Raw genomic sequence first — 20,214 nt, forward strand, 5'->3', positions numbered from 1 at the left:
GCCCTTAGAGAGCAAATTACGTGGGGGCGACTAATTTCAAAATCGAACGATGGCATGCAGCACCATAGATTATAGACTATAATCTATGGCAGCACACTTCTCTTTGTGGCTACATGCACTGATTAACTACACACAGCGCCAGTTCATCAATAACCAGTGACCGCAGTTGTGTTCTACGTCATTCTTTAAATTCCGAGTTAAATTCTTACAGAGAGTAAATTACGTGGGGGCGACTAAATTCAAATTTCAAACTAGCCATTCTCGAAAACATATGTTTCAATCTCAATGAAATTTTTAGAACAGTTTAAAGACACATTGCCCTACATTCCAAGCGAGTATTGTGGAAAACAACAATATGGGGCTTGTATTTGGCCTCTAGGTTGACTGAGGACAACTGAAACTTCGTTTGGTGCTGAATTTACGACTGTAGGGTAATGATGTATGGTGAAATCAATGATGTGAATCTTGAGGCAATCGAGATAGTACTGAAGTGATAGCAGGGCAATCAATGTTCGGAATGCAGGCTGGGTCATGCCAGCTTAATCTCTATAACACTGAATTGGATTTCTAGAACACATGTACAACACTATATGGTCTTAGAGTGCTTCGCACATGCGCTTATAAATGGATAAACGCGATGACAAGATCGAAGGCTGGGTCTGGAAGTGAATGCTGCTGTAAAAACAACAGCATGTGCAGGCAGGCAGTCAAGCATGAGCAGGCAGGCAGGCACAGGCAGACAAAAATTCAATTTTTAGTAATTTAAAAAAAGAATTATCAAGAGTGACGGTAGTGAGTCGCGCGGCCAGTAAAGCAGAAACGCGCGCCGCAGACAATAAATGACGCGACCACTACATGTGAGGATTTTACAGGAACGAACGTTGTCAAATTTGGCTTGTCTATAACTCACTCGTCTTTTACGCTATCGCTCTGAACTATAGAGTTAAACTCATCGTGTCACTAGTAACTACCACACAAGCAGTGAAGCAAATTCATGCCGACTGTTTCGTGATCGAGATTGCCGACATGAAAGGGGATGTTTCGTTTTTTTTTTGTTTTTTTTCGCATGCGGTTAGACGCAACCGCAGGTGCATGCATTGCGTTCCTTTGTAACCTCGTAGGCCAGGTCTTTGAAACCCTTAACGCTTGGTATAAGCGCCTGCGCCTTATACTAAAAGGCATAAGATTGTGGATTTGGCCTGCTAAGCTAAGTCGCATGGGGCATACAAGCTAATCTTTACAATTATATAACTCTGTATTAGACTTTAGAGCATGTGTACAACACTGTATGGTCTTTGGCATTCTGTGGAGTGCTGGTCTAGTCCTTCGCACGTGTGCTTATAAATGGATAAGCGCTATGACAAGATCGACGCCCGGGTCTGGAAGCGAATACTGCTGTAAAAACAATGTTAGGTATAAAAAATAACTGTTGTATAAATGTAAAAGTGCTTTTTGAAAATGTCCACGTCCACGTACGTGTCTGCGTTCGATCGTATCCACCTTTTCCAATTACCCCACTAGACTGGCCAAATGAAACAGCACACGGTCACCATTTCATACCACAATACCAAACTTCCCAGTGTCATGTCCCTTTTGGGGTTCTGACAAGTGTGTACTCTCTGCGCCTTGTCTTTCCTTATCCTTTGTTCTGTTTATGTTGTATACATAAGTACTATTATAAGCCAAGCAGTTGTACAAGTGAATTCATAGTGCAGTGGTAACTACTGAAATTCTGTGTGTGGGTGGGGATTCTGCTATGGCTGAGGCGTGTGGGTTTAATTCCCAGTATAGGACGTGATATTTTTCTTTACTAGAGGTTTTTGGCACCACCTTTTTGTAACATCTTTTTTGTACAGTTGGCTGTACTAACAAATTCAGACCAGAGTCTTATCAAAATGCTTTACAAACAGTTACTAGTTACTAGATACAGTATTTAATTGCTGGAAGGCATTTGAATTAGCCATATCAAGACACACAATACTGCGAAATGCGGCCAAGAAAGCTGGCGTACCACACCATTAGTATATTGACAGGAAGAAAGAAAACAGGCTTTTTCATGTGTGCATAGCTCCACATGGTTCCTTCTCCAAAGCACACTACTTTTGCATCATAGCTGTCCACCAGGTGGGGTAGACCACGCAGCAAATTTGATTAAATTTGCAACAGCCATTTGAATTGTGAGATATGGGCATTCAAAGCTTTATTTCAATTTTTTCTTCTTATGCCGTAGGGGGGCTATGGGGCTTTGATTTATTTTCATACACTTTGATAAATTGCTATAAAACACAAATGTGTAACTCAATTGCCTTGAAAATGAAGAGTACTATAAGGGTGGATTCACGTACCAAGTTTGCTGTGAATCTGAGGAATATAGTTATATGTGTTTATTCATGTAAAAGAAAGATCTTTTCTCACAGCTGCAGGCTAAACCAGGCATGGAAATAACTTGAAAATTGATGTGTACATAGGCTGATCATCGTAGCAGTGCCTTTTGATAGTTTGAATAGCAATAGAGTTACAGCTGCAAAGTTATAAAGCAAAACCAAGCTAGTGCTATTAAAAGTCCTTGAAAAATGTGCACTGTATTAGAGTATTACAATAATATTACCAAACATTAAAGTAAATCATGCAATACTCTGTCTTCAAAAACAAACCCCAAAGTCAGACATAGGCTGGTTTTGGGGCCTTATAAAGTACAAAATGTAGTTAAATCCACACAAAACAGCTAAACTGTGAAAAATAGTGTGGCCTTAAAAAGCCTGTGTGAAAAAAGTTGTGAAATTAAAAGTTGGTATCAAAGAAATGACTGTAATAATGTTAAACTTTATTAGCATTACATAGGTGTAGGAAGTGGGGGAGGGAGGCCCAATAAATTGGCTACCTGTTTCAATTAAGTCATCTCTTAAGTACTCAAATGTCTACTTACCATAAATGTTTCAGATTGCTCTATACTATTCAATCAGTAATTCATAAAGGATTTATGAAACTATCAGCTTGCACAGGAATCCTCAGCAACACTTCAGATCGACAATTATAACAAGTGCCTCTAAAATTTGCATAAGCAATGTTGCATGTTTGTGACTGACATAGAAGTACCAATTACACAAGTAAGAATTTACTGCTAGAATGATTCAATGGAAATACTCTGAAATTAAATCTTAGAACGTTTAGTATTTTAAACATTATCTTGGGGGGGGGGAGTCATGCCCAAGACCCCCTATCTCTGCCCCCCAACCACGAAGTGCTTGCTACACCTATGCATTAATATCATTGCAGCCATTTCTTGGCTGCCACTTGATTTCACAATTTTTTCAATCAGATTTTTAAGGCCGCACCACTTTTTTCACAGCTTAGCTAGTTTTGTGTGGTATTATAATGGTATAACACTTGTATATCAAAATAAGGGATATCGACTACACTTTCAAAGTATCTGCTGTTTCTGTAACATCAGTTCGTCAGGAAACCTGTATTGGTATTTGATAATAGATATCAGATATCAGATCGGATGTAAAATATGTGGTATTAGTACAGCCCTAACAATGATGTTTTCAGTGTGCTAAACCTACAGCACTTACTAGTCATGAATAAGCTGAAATATACATGCTAATTCCCAAAGTACCATGCCCAGAGCTATACGTATTCCATAAACACTGCTTTCCCAAGCTCCCAGGTTAACTCAAGCTCACTTCTAAAACGTCCTGTGAACCCAGAAGAGCAACTATATTAAAGCAAAGGAGATAACACAGTTTAATCAAAGAAATCTGGTGATTTCTGAGAATGCCTGGAGTGCATTAACAAGAAATGGAGGTACACTGTAGTATAATAATTATTAATATCAAAAATGTACTTCCTTCTAGGAGGGCTATACTTTTGACAAGTAAAAGAAAAATAAATAATTTTTAGTCTAATTAGGGATTGTAGCTGTAAAAAGTAGTGAAACAAGGGAGGTCACCTGCAGATATACTAGAACATAATGATGACTAATGAATCTGCACATACCACATCAAAAGAAAGAATGATGCCAGTCATGCCTAGTATATCTGCCAACTATCTTATTATTACTAAAAAGTGAAGTGTCACTGTGCTTCATTTTAATCTATTTTACAAAGCGGTACTAACAAAGAACACCACATGAAGAACCTCTGCTATCAATCCAGCCACAATGGGAAAACTTGGACGATTCCCATTACGTAGGTAGCCAGTGCGCTGCACTACCATGAACTGACACCTTTTGCTGTTGGCAAAGATAACTGGAACACAAAGGAGGATGCATAAAGCGTGCATTAGACGTACTGCAGTATGCCAAAAAGCACTAGTCAGGCTGAAGCAACGTCTAACAGTGAAAATCAGGCCTGTAGACTTACAAGTTAAGCTGTCTGAAGGCATCAGCCATCCGGCAGGCACTTAGTCAGTCATAGAAAATTCTGTAAAACATTTATTTTTATTGGAAGCATTTTTGGCCGCTTTGTAGACAATTTTGGGCTCACTTATACCTCACCAATGCTGCCAAGGTGCCAAGAAGGTATTGTGAGGCTGGTTTCGGGGAGGTATTTTTGGCCAGAAAAGCCCAAACCTAAGAAGACAACTAGAGTCAAATAGGTGAATAACTTATAGTCCTAACTGCAGAACTTAATATAATAACTTGCTTACTGTCCCAATAGCAAAGTTAGTAGGCTAGCAAACTGGTTCCTACAATTGCAATTTTTCTGGCATTGTGTGTAACACATAATGATGTATGAGCAACATTCTGAAGGCTATTAGCCAGCACTATAGAAACTACTATCGATCATGAGATACCGATGTATAAGAAATAGGATGAGTGCTCTGTAGTTCTTTCACCTATCAGGTGAGTGTGCCTGGAGTGACATATATCACTTATACCATGACTGCATTGGGTTTTGCTGATATATACACTCTTAGCCCTCAGGACTGTAGCCCTCATGCTTTGGTTGTATATATCAGCAAAATTCCTTACAACCATGGTATAACTATTACATATATACATATATGTGCTGTGTTGATACACATTAGATTGCAGCTATGGTACTGCTTAAACGTAACGTTGCACTCGCTCGCACCGCTCGATTGTGAGTGATCAAAAAACTTGCTAATTATAGGGTGTGGCACCCATTTTCTTCACGAGTATTCATCCAATACGACACGGGATGAATACTCGTGAAGGAAACGGATGCCACACCCTTTAATTACCGTTTTGTAATCACTCGCAATCGAGCTGTGTGAGCAAGTGCGACGTTACATTTGAGCGGTACCATAAAAAATTATTTTATACACATCAGAATCCTTCACCATTACCTGCAGACCTTTTGAAGCCTACATAGAATATGTAGATATGTGTATGTGTATGTGTAGCATGTGTGTGTTTGTTATGTGGTGGTACACATGCACCAGATCATAAAAGTTTGTAGATAGCAACTATTCAGTGTACTGTGAGACAGGGAATTTTGACAAAAGAACAATTTGATGAATTTGATGAATCAGTTACAACCATCAAATTTTAATTTATCAAATGTCAATAAGCACCTCAAAAATCAGCATTTAGATTTCTGATATTTTGTTTAACTTGTCAAATCTGATTAATTGTGAATTTGTCAAATTTTACTTTTGTCAATATTTCCTGTTGTATAGTACCTGTTCCCAATATTTCATTACAGTGTTAACCTTCTCCAAACTAACAGACACATCTTCCATTTTTGTCTCTAGTTTGGTCAGTTCAGTGATAGTGTCTTCATCAAGTGACCTTGTTGAGATTTGTAGCTCTTCACTCTTGTCATGATCCTCTTGTTGTGATGTGTTCACTAGTAATTGTGATGACTCATCTGTTGACTGAGAACTTTGTAACTTCTCAAGCTTATCTGAGAGCATAGAGTGTCGCTGTTTCTCTCTAGAAATCTTCTTCTGTAGGAGCTGCAGATCAGTTTGTAGTCTGTTCATTGTTTTAGGAATCTCCTGTGTGTACAAGGTATATATGTCACTGTTTATAGTACACAAGTTAATACCAATGTGTATAATCCTATGCTAACTCATACAGTATGTAAAACATTATTAGTTACATACCTCCAACTGGCAGAGCTGTGTATTAAAATGGTCACTTGCATCATTGGGTACCTGTAGTGGATGGTGATTAGTGAAATACAGTAAGCGTGAACAACTCAGTTGCAAGGGGTAGGAATTCTTTGGTAAAAGAGCAACTGTAATCATGATCAGCTGAGCACAAAGCTGCCATATTTGTACATTCCTTGAAGTACTTCTCTGTTATTTATAGCAACTGAGGAGTGAACTACTAAAGTTTCAGCTACTTATAAAGATATGGAGTTAGATGGTTGGTAGCAATAATTTTGATTTGTACAACAATACAACAAACATATTATGTATGTGACTAAATTTTGGACAAAAAATCCAAATCGCACATTAGAAGTTCAAGATACACAGCTTCAAAGGTAGTAAATATGTAGCAACAGTTCATCTATAAAAGAGAAGTAAGTGCTTTTCAGGGCATCTAATTATAAGTGATGCACAAGGCACCAAAATGTTACAACGCAAGGAACAGAACTTTTAAGAAGACCCTCCAGTTCATTATCAACAATTATATTAGACTAGAGCCATCACAATCAAACCCAATTAATTTGCTTTCCCTATCACTAACGTCCATATAATTAAACACTCCTTTAAACAAATCATACAAGGCAGCTGCTGTTTCATCCTTTGCTTGACGAACAGCAAAAAATTACTCCAAATGTGAACTTCACCCTGATCTGTTTAAACTAGAAACAGTTTCTCTTCTTTGTTGCACTACCAACTGCCTGTATATATAATGAATTTAGCTCTTTTCAATTGTTTCTGAAGCACAAAAAAATTGCTCCATAGTCTAATAATAATTATATTCGATGAATAAAGAACAGGCTTAGTACCATGTCTCCAGTTGTATATCATGTTTTGCAGTTCACACAATGGGGTCATTTTGGTGAAAGCTAGATTCTCCTTACAAATGAAGTAAGCTAGGCCAAGCTTTATTTAAAAGTATGGCATTCAAAGTACAAAGAGCTCTAGCTAATGAAGAATAGTTTGTAACATTTTCCAGCTGATGCACAGACATATCGTTGTCTGCATGGTGCATGCCAGTATTTCTTCATTGCTAAAGAACAAGGATTTTGAACCATATAAAACTTCAGCACTCTGTATCTTATCACTAAAACTAAACTTACAGTGTATATATATGCTTTGTGCTTTATACTGAAGCATACTCTCATTTCCTAGCAAGAGATTACTTCTTGTATTGCCTAAATTTCATTGCCACAAAATAGTGCATTTCATACGGCGTAGATGGAACTTCAAAATAATCTCCTAATGGTTTTGGGACTGATTAATATTATACACACTACTATCATGCATCCAATTAAATGATGTATTTACTACTATATGTGTTAATACTCACTTTAGTAAAGAATGAGAATGGTCCAACAGTCAGAGCACTGCCAATCACAAACGCTGTTCCAGGGTAGACTGATACTTGTTGTATACCATTCTGGTGAAGGTCACTCTGGTATTGTTGAACTTTTGAAGTTATGAGAGAAGCCACATGTTTAGGAATAGTCCAGTAGATGATTGTGTGGCTAGTCTTTGCTACTGCTAGTAGTTGTAAACAGTGAGGAGTGACCTCACATTTCTCTTGTATCAGTGACCGTATATCTATTACATTTTGGAGAGTTGACTGATGCAGTTTCAAGTTAAGCTGAACAGCCAGTACAGTGTGTGTACTAGTATCATATGGTACCATGTGATGAGATGGTGGTGGTATGGGGTACTTCATGAGTGGCTGGGATGGATCAATCCCAGTATCAAATTGGCTGAGGAGTGCTGCAGCTTCAGGAACATTGCAAACTTCAACTATTGAGTTGAGAATGGAGTGATCACTCCAACTTGTAAAAAGAGCTATTTTGTGCATAAAGCCTGCAGTATTTTTGCTGTGTTTTAGACCTTCCACTATCTCTGTAGTAAACAATGGAATATTAGCTTGATCACTAGCTCTCAATGACCCACACTGGTCAGCAATCATCTTAGAATCATATGACTGCAGTAGCTCTGTTAGCTGAACCTTTATATCTGAGAACTTCACAACAAGAGAAGATGGATCAAAAGTGTTACTGGTAGTGTCAGTATCTTCTCTGTTCACTACTTCACTGGTAGCCACTGAATTATCAACTTTAGTGTGGCCACCAATGTGTGTGGTACTTGTCAAACCTGAGCTTTGCATTGCTGAAAATACATAAATAATTAACTTTGTAACTAACTAGTTGATAACTAACCATTTAACAGCATTTCTCCAATCATTCTCTGACTGTCATTTGTTTTCAGTGTTTCACAAAAGGATACCAGTGTTTGCACATCCGTGATTCGAATTTGTTCCAGAATAAGACAATTCTTGGTGTACAGACTTTGAGCTGTCATAGCAATGTCTTCACTGAGCAGTTGCCGGGATATCATCAATTGTACAACCAACTCAGCATCCATGTTGACTGACAAGTAACCATGGTAGTGGTCAATGAAATCCTTAACTGTTGCTATATACATAATAATTTTAATTATTTTATTTACTATATGTGATAAAGTTATACTTACCAGCACTAGCAAGGATTTGTGCAGCAGCAGTAGGTGAAATTAATGGATTATAAATTACTGGGTAGTGTGCTATCTGAACCCAAAGCAATTGGACTTCAGTGAACATATAACATCTGACAGATGCTGAGTGATATGCGCTATCCACAGAATGGGTAGGAATGTACCAGTGGACTTCTATACTGCTGGTCTGTACATGATCTAGTATGCAAACTCCTTTATTGATATCTAAGATCACTTTCTCCAACTCTCCTCGAAAATCCAGCAAATCAGCAATGGTTATTTCATTAGCATCTTTATTTATTTTGGTGACTATTTTGCTGTAGTATTCTTCTTTAACTTTTTTACTGGGAGCATTTGGTATGACATCAATCAGTTTTCTCATATACACTGATCTTTTGTAGCTTGCAAGAAGTTCTATGATTTCCACAAGACCAGAAGCAGCTGCCATGACATTAAGGATTCGTATGTCAATCCAACTCCAGTATGGAGACTCTGCTAGGGCAATAAACAGGTCATCAATAGTTTTACTTGATTTCACTTTTGTGATAAGATCTGGAGTAAGTTGAGCCCCATTAGGATTGTTTGTTTGCTCAATACATGCCCTCTGCATATCAAAAAAATCTGCAGTGGTCAACAGTGACTTCACTTTTGAGGTGAGAAAGCTAAAAGCTTCGCTGACGGCTTCAAAGTGTGCAAAAGTCACAGCAACAGTGATACTACCAGTGGTTACAGTTGATGGAGCTGTTAAAGAGACATCAAAATTTAATGTATATATGTAACTATACTGATGATACAAACTGTGGTCCTTGAAGGATGTATATAAGTATTATGGAAGATATAAACAATGGATCTAGGGTCCAAGGACTAGGGACTGGTGACGTATGGGGCCCAACTTTATCACAATTTATATAGTATTCTATATATGTACAACTATAAGAAAAGGTTTGGAATTTTAAACTAGAGTAGGGGATCGACTAAAATATAGTGCGCCAATAAAAAGTACTTAACTAAGCTTGAGTTAGTATAATGACAGCAAATTACTGTAACAAAAAGGAAGTGAATATCCATACTGTGCTGTGGAGTTTCTGTAATTGAAATGCATGGTAGGTATATTCACTTCTTTTTGCATTACAGTAATTTGCTGTCATATAATATCTAAACCAAAACAACCAAGCTGTAAAAAAAAGAGTGCGGCCCCCAAAAAGGCCAGGGTCAACTCCAAGGTGGTGGCCAAGAAATGGTTGTGATGGTAGGTTGATGGCAAAAATTTTAATTACGACAATTCAGGTGAATTTGCATTGCATTCAGCTCCAAATTCACCTGAATTGTCGTAATTAAAATTTTTACCATTAACCTACCATCACAGCCATTTCTTGGCTGCCACCTTGGATTTCACATCTTTTTCACCCTGGTCTTTTGGGGGCCATACTCTTTTTTTTTACAGCTTGGCTGATTTGGTTTAGATATCACTTTTTGTATTGCAAGCCACAAAGCTGGCCATAAACTGGCTTTGGTGCTTCCTTTTAACTTGTTTTTTTTCCTTAACTGCTGGAATTGTGGAACAAAAGCAATTGTGTGTATAGCTTTTTGTATGATTGAAAATATTTATATATTTAACTCTGAATGATTATCACATACTGTAGGTAATAGGGATGTAACAATACAGTTAAATACCATATTGTGTATTGCCTTTAAAAATATTGCTGTATTGCAATATTTGGATTAGGGCCTTTGGTGATGTTGAAGTGCTATACTTGTGTAAATAACTCATGGATTTAAACTTCATAAGATACAGCAGATAGCATTAGTGTCATGTGGTGTACACCCACCAGTCAAAAGCTGCTTATAATGGCCAACAGTTATTAAATAGGTATTACAGTGCAAGTAGGCAGTACTACAACCAGTACTGTTTGTTTATGATATGTGGCTTCTAAAACATCAACAATTCCATTCTGGTGGCTTTGATGCCCGCCCTCCAGGAGGATGGCAGCTGAATAGGCTAATTATCCACAAGCCGCAGCCCATTACAACCCTGCAATATTACGCAATATATTGTAACACAGCAATATATTGCAATACGCAATATATTGATATGTTTCATCACACATATTGTATTGTATTGTGATAGAAAATATTGCAATATATCGATATATCGATATATTGTTGCACCCCTAGTAGGTAATAAGGTGACGTCTTATACATAACTGAACTGTAGCTAGAACTCTCATTGTTTGTAGCTGAACCCTTTTCAGGGTGACTTGTTTCTAGTTGAACTCTCTACATGGTGATTTTTTTCAAGCACATATTTCTACAGAGTAACTTGTTTCTAGCTGAACTATCTACTGGGTGACTTGTTCCTAACTGATCTCTCTACATGGTGATTTGTTTCCAGCACATATTTCTACTGGGTGATTTGTTTGTAGCTGATCTCTATACGGGTTACTTGTTTCTAGCTGATCTCTCTTCAGGGTGACTGCTCTATTAGAGTATCTCACACTTGCTACGCCAAGTTGGATTTCGTGTTGTAACTTTGTGGCTTTAAGTCTGATTCTTCTATACCAATGAATAGCCTTTCTAAAATGATTACTTTATCTGTACAGCGATTTTCAAAGCATTATTACTCCAAACGGTTTTTCTGGTAGCATGAAGTAGTCGTTTTTTTATTAGCTAATCTCGATAGCATAATTGTTACACACTGTTGGTTTTTTCATTGTATCTTCATGGTTTTTAACTCGATTTCTTTCAAAGCACAAAAGGTTTGAGGTTCAATAGTTAACCTATTCACCCACCGATTTTCAGCTTCTTCCCATAAGCGGTTTACCCTGTAGGTGTGACAACATATTGGTGTTACTTTTTGTGAATAATCGCTAATATCTCCTTCACTGTTTATCGTATTTCAGCCAAACTTGGTACCAAGATGTGCTTTTATACCCCCCCCCTCTGTGTGTCAAATTTCAAGGCTATCGGATATGGTGTTTGCATTTTATGGCAGTTTTTGTAAATGTGCAAAACGAGGAAGAAACATAAGAAGAAACTAAGCCAATTTTTGAAGTCGCATATCTTGGGAGTGCTTGAAGCGATTTTGCTCACATTTGGTATATGGAGTACTGAAGTTGGCGGGTGTTTCCACAGCAAAATCTGTCTTGTTTTGTAAAGGCAGCACAGAACTACAGAGGTGTGATAATCACGCTTTCTTTCTTCCTGTCAATATACTCACGGTGTCGCATGCTGGCTTCTTGGCCGCACGACACACTACTTTGTGTCTTGATACTAACTCAAGCTTGTTTCAGTACTTTTTATTGTTGCACTATATTCTAGTTGATCCATACTCTAGTTTAAAATTCCTTATACTTGTTTCTGTTCTTTTTATAAAACTGGTGATCTATGTAACCAGTTTGTTTCATAAAGAAGCTATAGAAAGTCAGGTTGTGAAATACACCCGATGAGGTTTGTCACATGTCATCATACTACGATGTATAGCTATGTGTGATTGTACAACCAAACATGCATCCAGTGTTGTGTTATTCAATGTTTTTGAGGGCCAAGCTCAATGTGTATATAGGGAATAGAATAAAGACACCAAAATTGGCATGCATCAAACATGATCAATCAAAGAAGACACCATCAATTTTTTCATTGAGCATAAACTGTGATTTTGCACATAGAATGGTGTACTGATATTCTACAAAAATTGATTTAATTGATTGATTTATACGTCTTATGGTGTACAGGAAATAAATAAGGGGCCTAGATGCCATACACACACACACAAAAAAGAAACAAAACACACACGCCTTGTCAGTCATGAATTTAAGTCATTAACTCTAAGTCCTTGAAATTAGGTTAGGTAATCCTAGGCTGCAGCACATGTTGCTGTCAGACCTTCAGTGCTGGTCACTGTAAAGTGTTAATAATAATAAACATACATCAATTATTAGTTAAATTAATTAGTTAAACAGATCTGACAGATCCCACAGTTCTGAGGAGCGAGCACCGAAAATTCTGTATGAGTAGGATATTGCAATTCTGACAGCTTGATCAAACAATGGCTTAGTATATAGCTCTGGATGGTAACTTGCATAATTGAGATGCATTGGTCAGCGTTGCAGGTGTAAATTAAAGTGCCCTAAGCAACCAATCTCAATTACAACAAGCTGGGCATACAGGCCAGCACATCAGTGGTCATAGAATAAAATACCTTAGTACAAAGAACTTACACAGCAAAGCAGTACGAAACCATGCCAACTAATCAGCATATCCCTGTTCTACTTTGCTAAAAACGAGTACTTATCCCATCGTCTGGAACAGTCAGTTGAACTCAAACACATGAGAAACAAACAGAATGAAATACCTTAGTACAACTTACACAGCAAAGCAGTGCATCACGAAACCAAGCGATTAAATCATGCCAATGTTCTACTTTGCTAAAAACAAGTTCTTACCCTACACCCGTCGTCTGGAATAATCATTTGAACTCAAACACACGAGAAACAAACGTACTAGCCAGCACAGAAAATCGAGCAGTGAGTACCATATAAATTATTAGCAGGAAGCCACTAATGCGCTATCACAAATAAACGAACACCTTGCATTGTCAGCGAAAAGAACTGAGAACGGCCTGTAGCTATATCCATCGTCGAGTTATGCTTGGCTGAAGGCGTCATTTAGTCAGAATAAGATTCTGTTAAATAGAAAATTCCATAGAAACTTTTTGGAAGTTGGTCTAAGACGTTTTTGGACTTGGCTGTGCCTAACCAATACCACCAAGGTGTCATGAAGGAAATTGAGGCTGTTTTTAGGGTGACATTTTAGCTAGAAAAGCCCAGTTCCCCTACTATACAGTACTACCATACTGTATAATAGTTCTGCATGATATTTTAGTCTTGGAGTTATCACAGCAGACTGCTCCCAAGACTACGGAGAATTTAGTTGTCCATGGTCTTCCTATGGTGCCGGAGTTATTTCACAGTTAACACTGCTTGCCACTAATAGGATACACAAATTGGCTTCCCTAACATAGTAACTGCAAGCCTGTAAGGCTTCCATGCTAACCACATAGTAGCGCATGTGTCACTGTAAAACCATTAGAGACATGCGGCTTAGCCACATAAGTAGCACATTATCACGCTATTTATTTTTGTACATGTTAGTTTACTGCAGTCTACGGAAAGCATGAAGAACAAGGAAGTGGTTATCTGAAATTGAATGCTAAGTGTAGACTTGGAGAGCCAAACGTTAGACCTACTGGGTGGCATAATGAAGGTGCGTAGACTCAAGGTCGCATTGACTGTTGCATTTCAAATCTTGTCATGATTTTTTGACATTTTAGTTCAGTGTGGACCGCTTGTAAATGCTTAGAGTTCTAAGCACTATAAAAGTAAGCAGTTACATCAGGCTTTGCTTTACTTCACTGTTATTTTTGAGTATGTTGCATTGAACAGGTGTTAGTGAGTTGGGAAACATTGGTGAGCACTGATTATAGCTATGCCTGAGGTACGTAGAATATGTGTGTTAAAGATTGATGATTTTAGGGATCCACTAGTGCGATTAACGAGATCAGCCACAATGAACTACAAGAGAAAACTTACAAATCTTCAAGTTAGTTCTGTACAATATTGATTTGATTATTGCTAATGGGTTGTGAGTGTATAGTTTAATATTTTCCTGCATGGTAACAGTACTTATATTTAAAGTCAAGCTGCTGAAAAAGAATAATGTGTGCAGCTTTTGACTAGTAAGCTTTCAGGTACTGGCCAGTGTATGGTGTGTAGCTTTTAGCTAGTAAGCTTTCAGATACTGGCCAGTGTATGGTGTATAGTTAAATCTCTTTGCATATAGTCATATCACTTTTTTGATACAAGTCTCAAGTCCTGTAATAAAACAATGTCTACAGTGACTGAATTTGTACTACATTCACCACTACTGCTGTGGTGATTTCCTGTGGTAGCCATGGTCTGGCTCCGTTTTGAAGTCTATCTCTTGCCCACCCCACTACCCCCATCCTCCTCCCCTTTGTGAGCACTCATGATACTACTTTGCTCATCCAACTGCTCAGATTTTCCATCTTATTCTGCAGGAAACTCCACAAGCAGCCACAAGTACTGGAAGTAGTCTGAAAGGTAATAAATTGCTGCATCTCTTGTGTAAACTTCATACGCGTGCTTGCTATCCTTGGCAAGTTATGCTGTCTTGAATTGTTTATCTTGAGACCTCTAATGTGCGATTTGGTCCAAAATCCAGTTACAGGACAGATTACAACAGATAACATACAAAAATGGCCTAAATACATACAATTACAGTAACAACATGGAAATGACAGACAGTGGTACTCATACTGCAATTACAAAATGTAATGTAAAGTCATAAGATGTGTACAATGAATTCAGTGATAGCAACATATGCTGAGTGGATGAGTAGCAGAGTATAATGATCTAGTTGCCGAGTTAGGGTTGATGGTTCATGGCTGAATCACTGTTGCTGACTGATGGTGCTACTGCAATCTTATTCGCCTACTCGTTGTTACAAAAGAATACATATGTTATGGGTATTTGTTTACATCTGGTTGAAGTGATAGTGGTCAGCTTATGTTTCTTTACTGAATTAACCTTTGTATGTAGTGAAGAAAGGTGATACATGCGAAAACTTACCTAGTAATGGATTTCCCTCTTCACGGCAAATATAATGGTGCTAATTTCAACTCTGTATTCATAAGTTACAACTGTTTTACTAAGCACCAGGAATTTATTTTTCCTGTACTAGCTGTACAAAGTGATGATACTACTTTGTAGGGCTTTAACTCCAAAAAATGATTGGTGTATCAGGCTGAAACTTTGCCAGAGCATACACGTGCCTAAGTAGATTTTGATAACCAACAATTCGAAAATGTGCGATTGTGTCAGGTTTTTGCAGATCCAGTCATATATGTGGGTAAAAATTTGTATGCGACTGTACGTAGCAGTTCATAATATTATTATTGTATGAACTCTTGATGGTAGTGATTATCTGTAGATTAAGCAGCACCATGTTCAGCACTCTAAAGGAGTGCTTGGATACAGATATTGATTATTCTGCAGCACAACACAGATTTTTATTTCATCTAATTCCTGCTGAGTTTTCTGAAGGTCATCTTTTGTGATATGAATGTGGAAGTCTACAATGGTTTGGAGAGAGAAGATATTAAACAGATATTTTACTGTACTGTACATTGTTCTTGTATTAGATACTAGTAATGTCCCCATTTAAAATGCATCTACAACTCTGCTACTATGGTGTGCAAGATAAACATCACTTGTGCGTACCAGACAAATCAAAGGCTTGAGTTTGTTTCCTTAGATCATGTCTCCTTGGCGATATACCGGTATTGTTAGTAATCTGTGTTATTTAAGTCACACCGATTTTGATACCGTCAGTTTTTTTTATTACCGCCATACCGTCTGGGCATTATGGCCTCCCTTGGGCTTGTTTCATCCCATATTTAGAGGGTAACCAGACATGTGACAATGTTTGTAGGTAGGTGGTGACAAGGGCGTGAGAGTAGGTGCAACCAGTTAGGCCAGAGCCTCATCACTTTTTTGGCTCCTGAAATAAAACTTGATGAAACCAAAACTAAAAGTAGTTAACATGCAATACTTGGTATTAATGTGGCAACAATGGACAGAAACAACACTTGTCTAACTTGTCTTTCACTCATAACAGCTCAGGGAACAGCTTCGTGTCGACTTCATACGTAGTAAGCGCCTCTAAAAATAATTATCGTTATACTTCGCTTTGACTTTGTTTCACTTTGTAGCTGCTTTGGATACATTCCTTACTGTTTATTAATAGACTCATATGATAAGGTTAAGTATTATGGAGGTGTTTTTTCATTGAGGTAGATAGCTATTAACTAGCACCTTGCACACAGTACTACAGCCCAAAGAGTGCCTCCAAATAGCATCTGTAAATGTGCAATTCTAAAGTTTTTTCTTGGAGCATGTCCCCAGACTGAGCCTAACCACTTTCAATTTTACTCTGACGCCCCTGGGTGGTGATGTAGCCAGCTAACCAAACAATGTAAACAAGTTTGTTTGTGGTAATTTGTACCTGAGGCTTGCTGAGCTACCATGGTGCTTTTATTGAGGTAAACGGCAGTTACTTTAACCCTTAAACCCGCATAATCCAGAAAATTGGATTTGATAAAAAACGAATTGAAAATGCACAATACTATTGCCAATTTACATAGGCGGTTACAAACAAGCATATCTCATGAAGCATTCATCTGATCGCTTCAACAAACAGATTTTATTAATTGGCAAAGAGTAAGCTATCTGCCTGTATATAAAATTTCCACATACAAACAAGGAACTCACCCGCTACAACGTGCTGAATCATTATGCATCCTTCCACATTCATATCTTCATTGTGCTTGTCCGACAGTGATGTTATCACATGATATCTATATATCAACTGAATCGCCATCACGTGAAAAGTAACATGACACCAAGCAAAAGTCGATACAATGAAGTACGGCCGCGTTATGGCCTTTTGTACATCGTTATGTGAAGAGGGAAGACGGAAGGATAATCCTTTTACTCTTTCAAAGTGAAGCAAGTATCTCTGGGTTGGATGGATGCAACGAAGTATGGGACCATTCAAACCAGAATTTAACTGAGTAAGATGGTGTTTGTCATTTTTAGATAGCTTTAACAGTTCTTGTGTTATAGAGTTTAGTTTTACAAGGCATGCATGCGATCCAGTTTACTGGATTATGCATTTTCAGTGCTTGCATTTTATAAAACAGCTGCGGGTTTAAGGTAATGGTTTTTACATTAATACCGTGATATTTAGTAATGTCGTGATACTTTTTATGGAAGGTATACTGTTTGCTATTTTTCAATAGCGTCCAGCACTATCCTTAACATGTCATTAGCTAGCTAAGTGAACTAAGACATTTATACTATGTGCACTGCATGCTTTATGTTATTGTACTTCGTTACTTGTAGGAATATTCCTGCCAATTTTCTGTTGTCCAGTCAGTATGAATTCCAGTTTTATGCAGACCCCCCTAACAACACATCTTGCAGGTATGGTAAACTGTAGTGATTGGTGAAGGTTGGTGTGTCAGCTTACTTTGCAGGAGACTTCTATAATTACAGAAGCATAAGGCCCAGCCTGCAGTGGTAACCCTAGGAGCTAGTGCACACATGTACATTTTTTCAAACAAAAATGGGCATTAAATAAAATATCAGCAATAATGAATGAGTCCATTGGTAACGGGATATACAAACAGTAGGGTTGGTTGTATACAGCCGGTCATCTGGAGGTTGGGTGAGGTTAATAGACCAATTAGTGGTTCATATAAACTCCCTGTTATAGGAGCATTGTGTGGCTTCACAACCAATAATACGGTTAGCCTTACAGCCACCCCAGAAGTTTTTATCCTGTCATATGCTGCACACGCAGTGATCATTCAATAATTAATAGTCTCACAATGGATGCATGCAGATTTCGTATGCTTTGCCTTCCACAGTAACCCTGTGTGCCCTTTGTGAGAGGAGAAGACGCCGCTCATACGAGTCCCTAGTTAGGTCACAATCTGCTGTGTATAGCATTAGACAGTTGGAACAGGAATATACTCAATTTGTACAGCAACAATACGGCAAATAAATAACATGCACTATATTTAATTCACGATTGAAGCAAGTTATGAAGACAGAGTTTGGCTCAGTCTGTTCACCATGAACTGGAAAATCGATCAAGGTATAGTGTGTCCCTGTGCATCTCCGTAGACAAAGAAAAGGGCCATTCCAGCAATGAAATAACAATGGTAACTTTTTTCTACCACATCATAAATAAGCACCCATAACTTGCATGACATTTGCACTGTACAAACACGAAACAAAATTTTTCTTACTCACCATGAAAAGGCAAATCTGATGGTGTATAGGTTTTTTTAATTGGAGCTTTGTTTCAATGCATACTCAAATGATTAAAATGTGTGTGTTGTTTTATGTAACACATGTATTTTTACCCAGTTTATTTAAATGTGTTTTTATTGCAAAACAAAATTTTGCTAAATGACTAGTTTTCACTCAGCAGGTCACAAATGTCAAAATACTCTATAAAATTTATGCTACAGTAGATACATCCAAAATACACAACATAGTATCTATGTATTCACTCACAGATTGTGCTAAACTCTTGTCTGACTTCAGTGTACCGCTTAACTACTTCTCCACCTCCAGTAATTTTGTTCACCTCAATTGATGCTGTAGGTTTGCCATAAATTACAGTATATAATGTACAATAGTAGCAAGGGTATCATACTTTATATGTGGTAATAGGGTCTGCATAATGCCATAAAATATCACTTGACAAAAAGTCATCCTGTGGAGAGTTTTACAAATGACCTTATTGATTAAAGTATAGAGAGGCTACAAGTCTCTCTGTACAGAGTTCGGCTACAAAACAAGTCACCTAGTAGAGAGTTCAGAACTGTAGATATACAAGGAAGTTGCCCCTCTAGAGAGTTCAGCTACAAGAAAGTCATTCTGTACAGAGATCAGCTGCAAACAAGTCATGCCATAAAGAGTTCATGATCAAATTGATCAGCTAAAAACAAGTCACCCTTTAGAGAGTTCAGCTACAAACAATATTTCTTGTAGAGTTCAGCTATAAATAAGTCACCCTGTAGAGAGTTCACCCTCTCAACGCCACAACCGCCATATGGCGGTTTCGATATATAAATGCCCATAGCATCTCACATTCTAAGAGCCCTGTAAATTCAGTCAAGCGTTTTAGTAGCTCCTGCGTTTATCCTGTAGCGGCCACACCCTTAAGTGAATGGGAACAGGGATAACTGGTCTCTTACGCACTATTGCGCAGTTGGATCGTACTTTTGGAAAGTCAGTAACAGGCATTGTAGATGATTCTTCGAAGTGATAACGGCACTACTAATGAAGAGAAACAGTAAAAGGAAGAATTATTATAGGTTGGAGTGGCGTGTTGCTACATTTTTATGCCTCAAAACAGTGACCTCGTGTCTGTATACACATGCGCACTTTCTCAAATGCAGGAAAACCAGACTTGGTGATCATCGCTTCAACTGTAAACAGGTTAGCGATGTTTATTGTGTTATTATAAACAGTCCTAGCATGTAAAGTAGTGAAATTTCACGTTTGGTTTCACTTAGGGCGATTTTTGCATTTTGAAGTTATATAATGGCTTTGTGGTTGCTCTTGTGTAAACAGTAATTCGATAATCGAATTCCTTGTTCTATAGCGAGTAAATTGATATATAGTTTTATAGGATTATATGGTATGGTGTGTAAGTTATAGCAGTTTAGAAGCAGTAGATTGGAGGCCTCTACAAATTTGTCGGTGAGGGGGTTTTAAGTTACAAACAAATCATTGTGTAGAGAGTGTTCAGCTCTGTTACAAGTCACCTTGTAGAAGCCTTGTAGAAATCAGCTTTAAACAAGTCACCTTTTATGCAATTGTATAGACAATTGCAACAAAACAGTCACATAATCACATACAAATAACAAAGTATTTCTTTTTTGTTCCTGTGGTAAAGATAAAACTCGAGTAAAAAAGCCTC

The 20,214-nt window shown here is 37.8% G+C and overlaps 1 protein-coding gene across 1 annotated transcript in view; it reads right to left on the reverse strand.

Annotated features, from left to right (window-relative positions):
- The window catches only part of LOC136257002 (uncharacterized), a 58,826-nt gene that overhangs the window by 27,883 nt on the left and 10,729 nt on the right, over window positions 1–20,214 (reverse strand). Inside the window, exons 3-8 of the mRNA XM_066050094.1 lie at window positions 18,801–18,884; window positions 8,638–9,378; window positions 8,325–8,579; window positions 7,454–8,274; window positions 6,076–6,126; window positions 5,650–5,967 (exon numbers count right to left, since the gene is read on the reverse strand). Coding sequence (XP_065906166.1) covers window positions 5,650–5,967; window positions 6,076–6,126; window positions 7,454–8,274; window positions 8,325–8,579; window positions 8,638–9,378; window positions 18,801–18,884 — 2,270 coding nt within the window. The remainder of the gene's footprint in view (window positions 1–5,649; window positions 5,968–6,075; window positions 6,127–7,453; window positions 8,275–8,324; window positions 8,580–8,637; window positions 9,379–18,800; window positions 18,885–20,214) is intronic.

Source organism: Dysidea avara, chromosome 5, assembly GCF_963678975.1.
Source record: "Dysidea avara chromosome 5, odDysAvar1.4, whole genome shotgun sequence".
NCBI lineage: Eukaryota > Metazoa > Porifera > Demospongiae > Dictyoceratida > Dysideidae > Dysidea > Dysidea avara.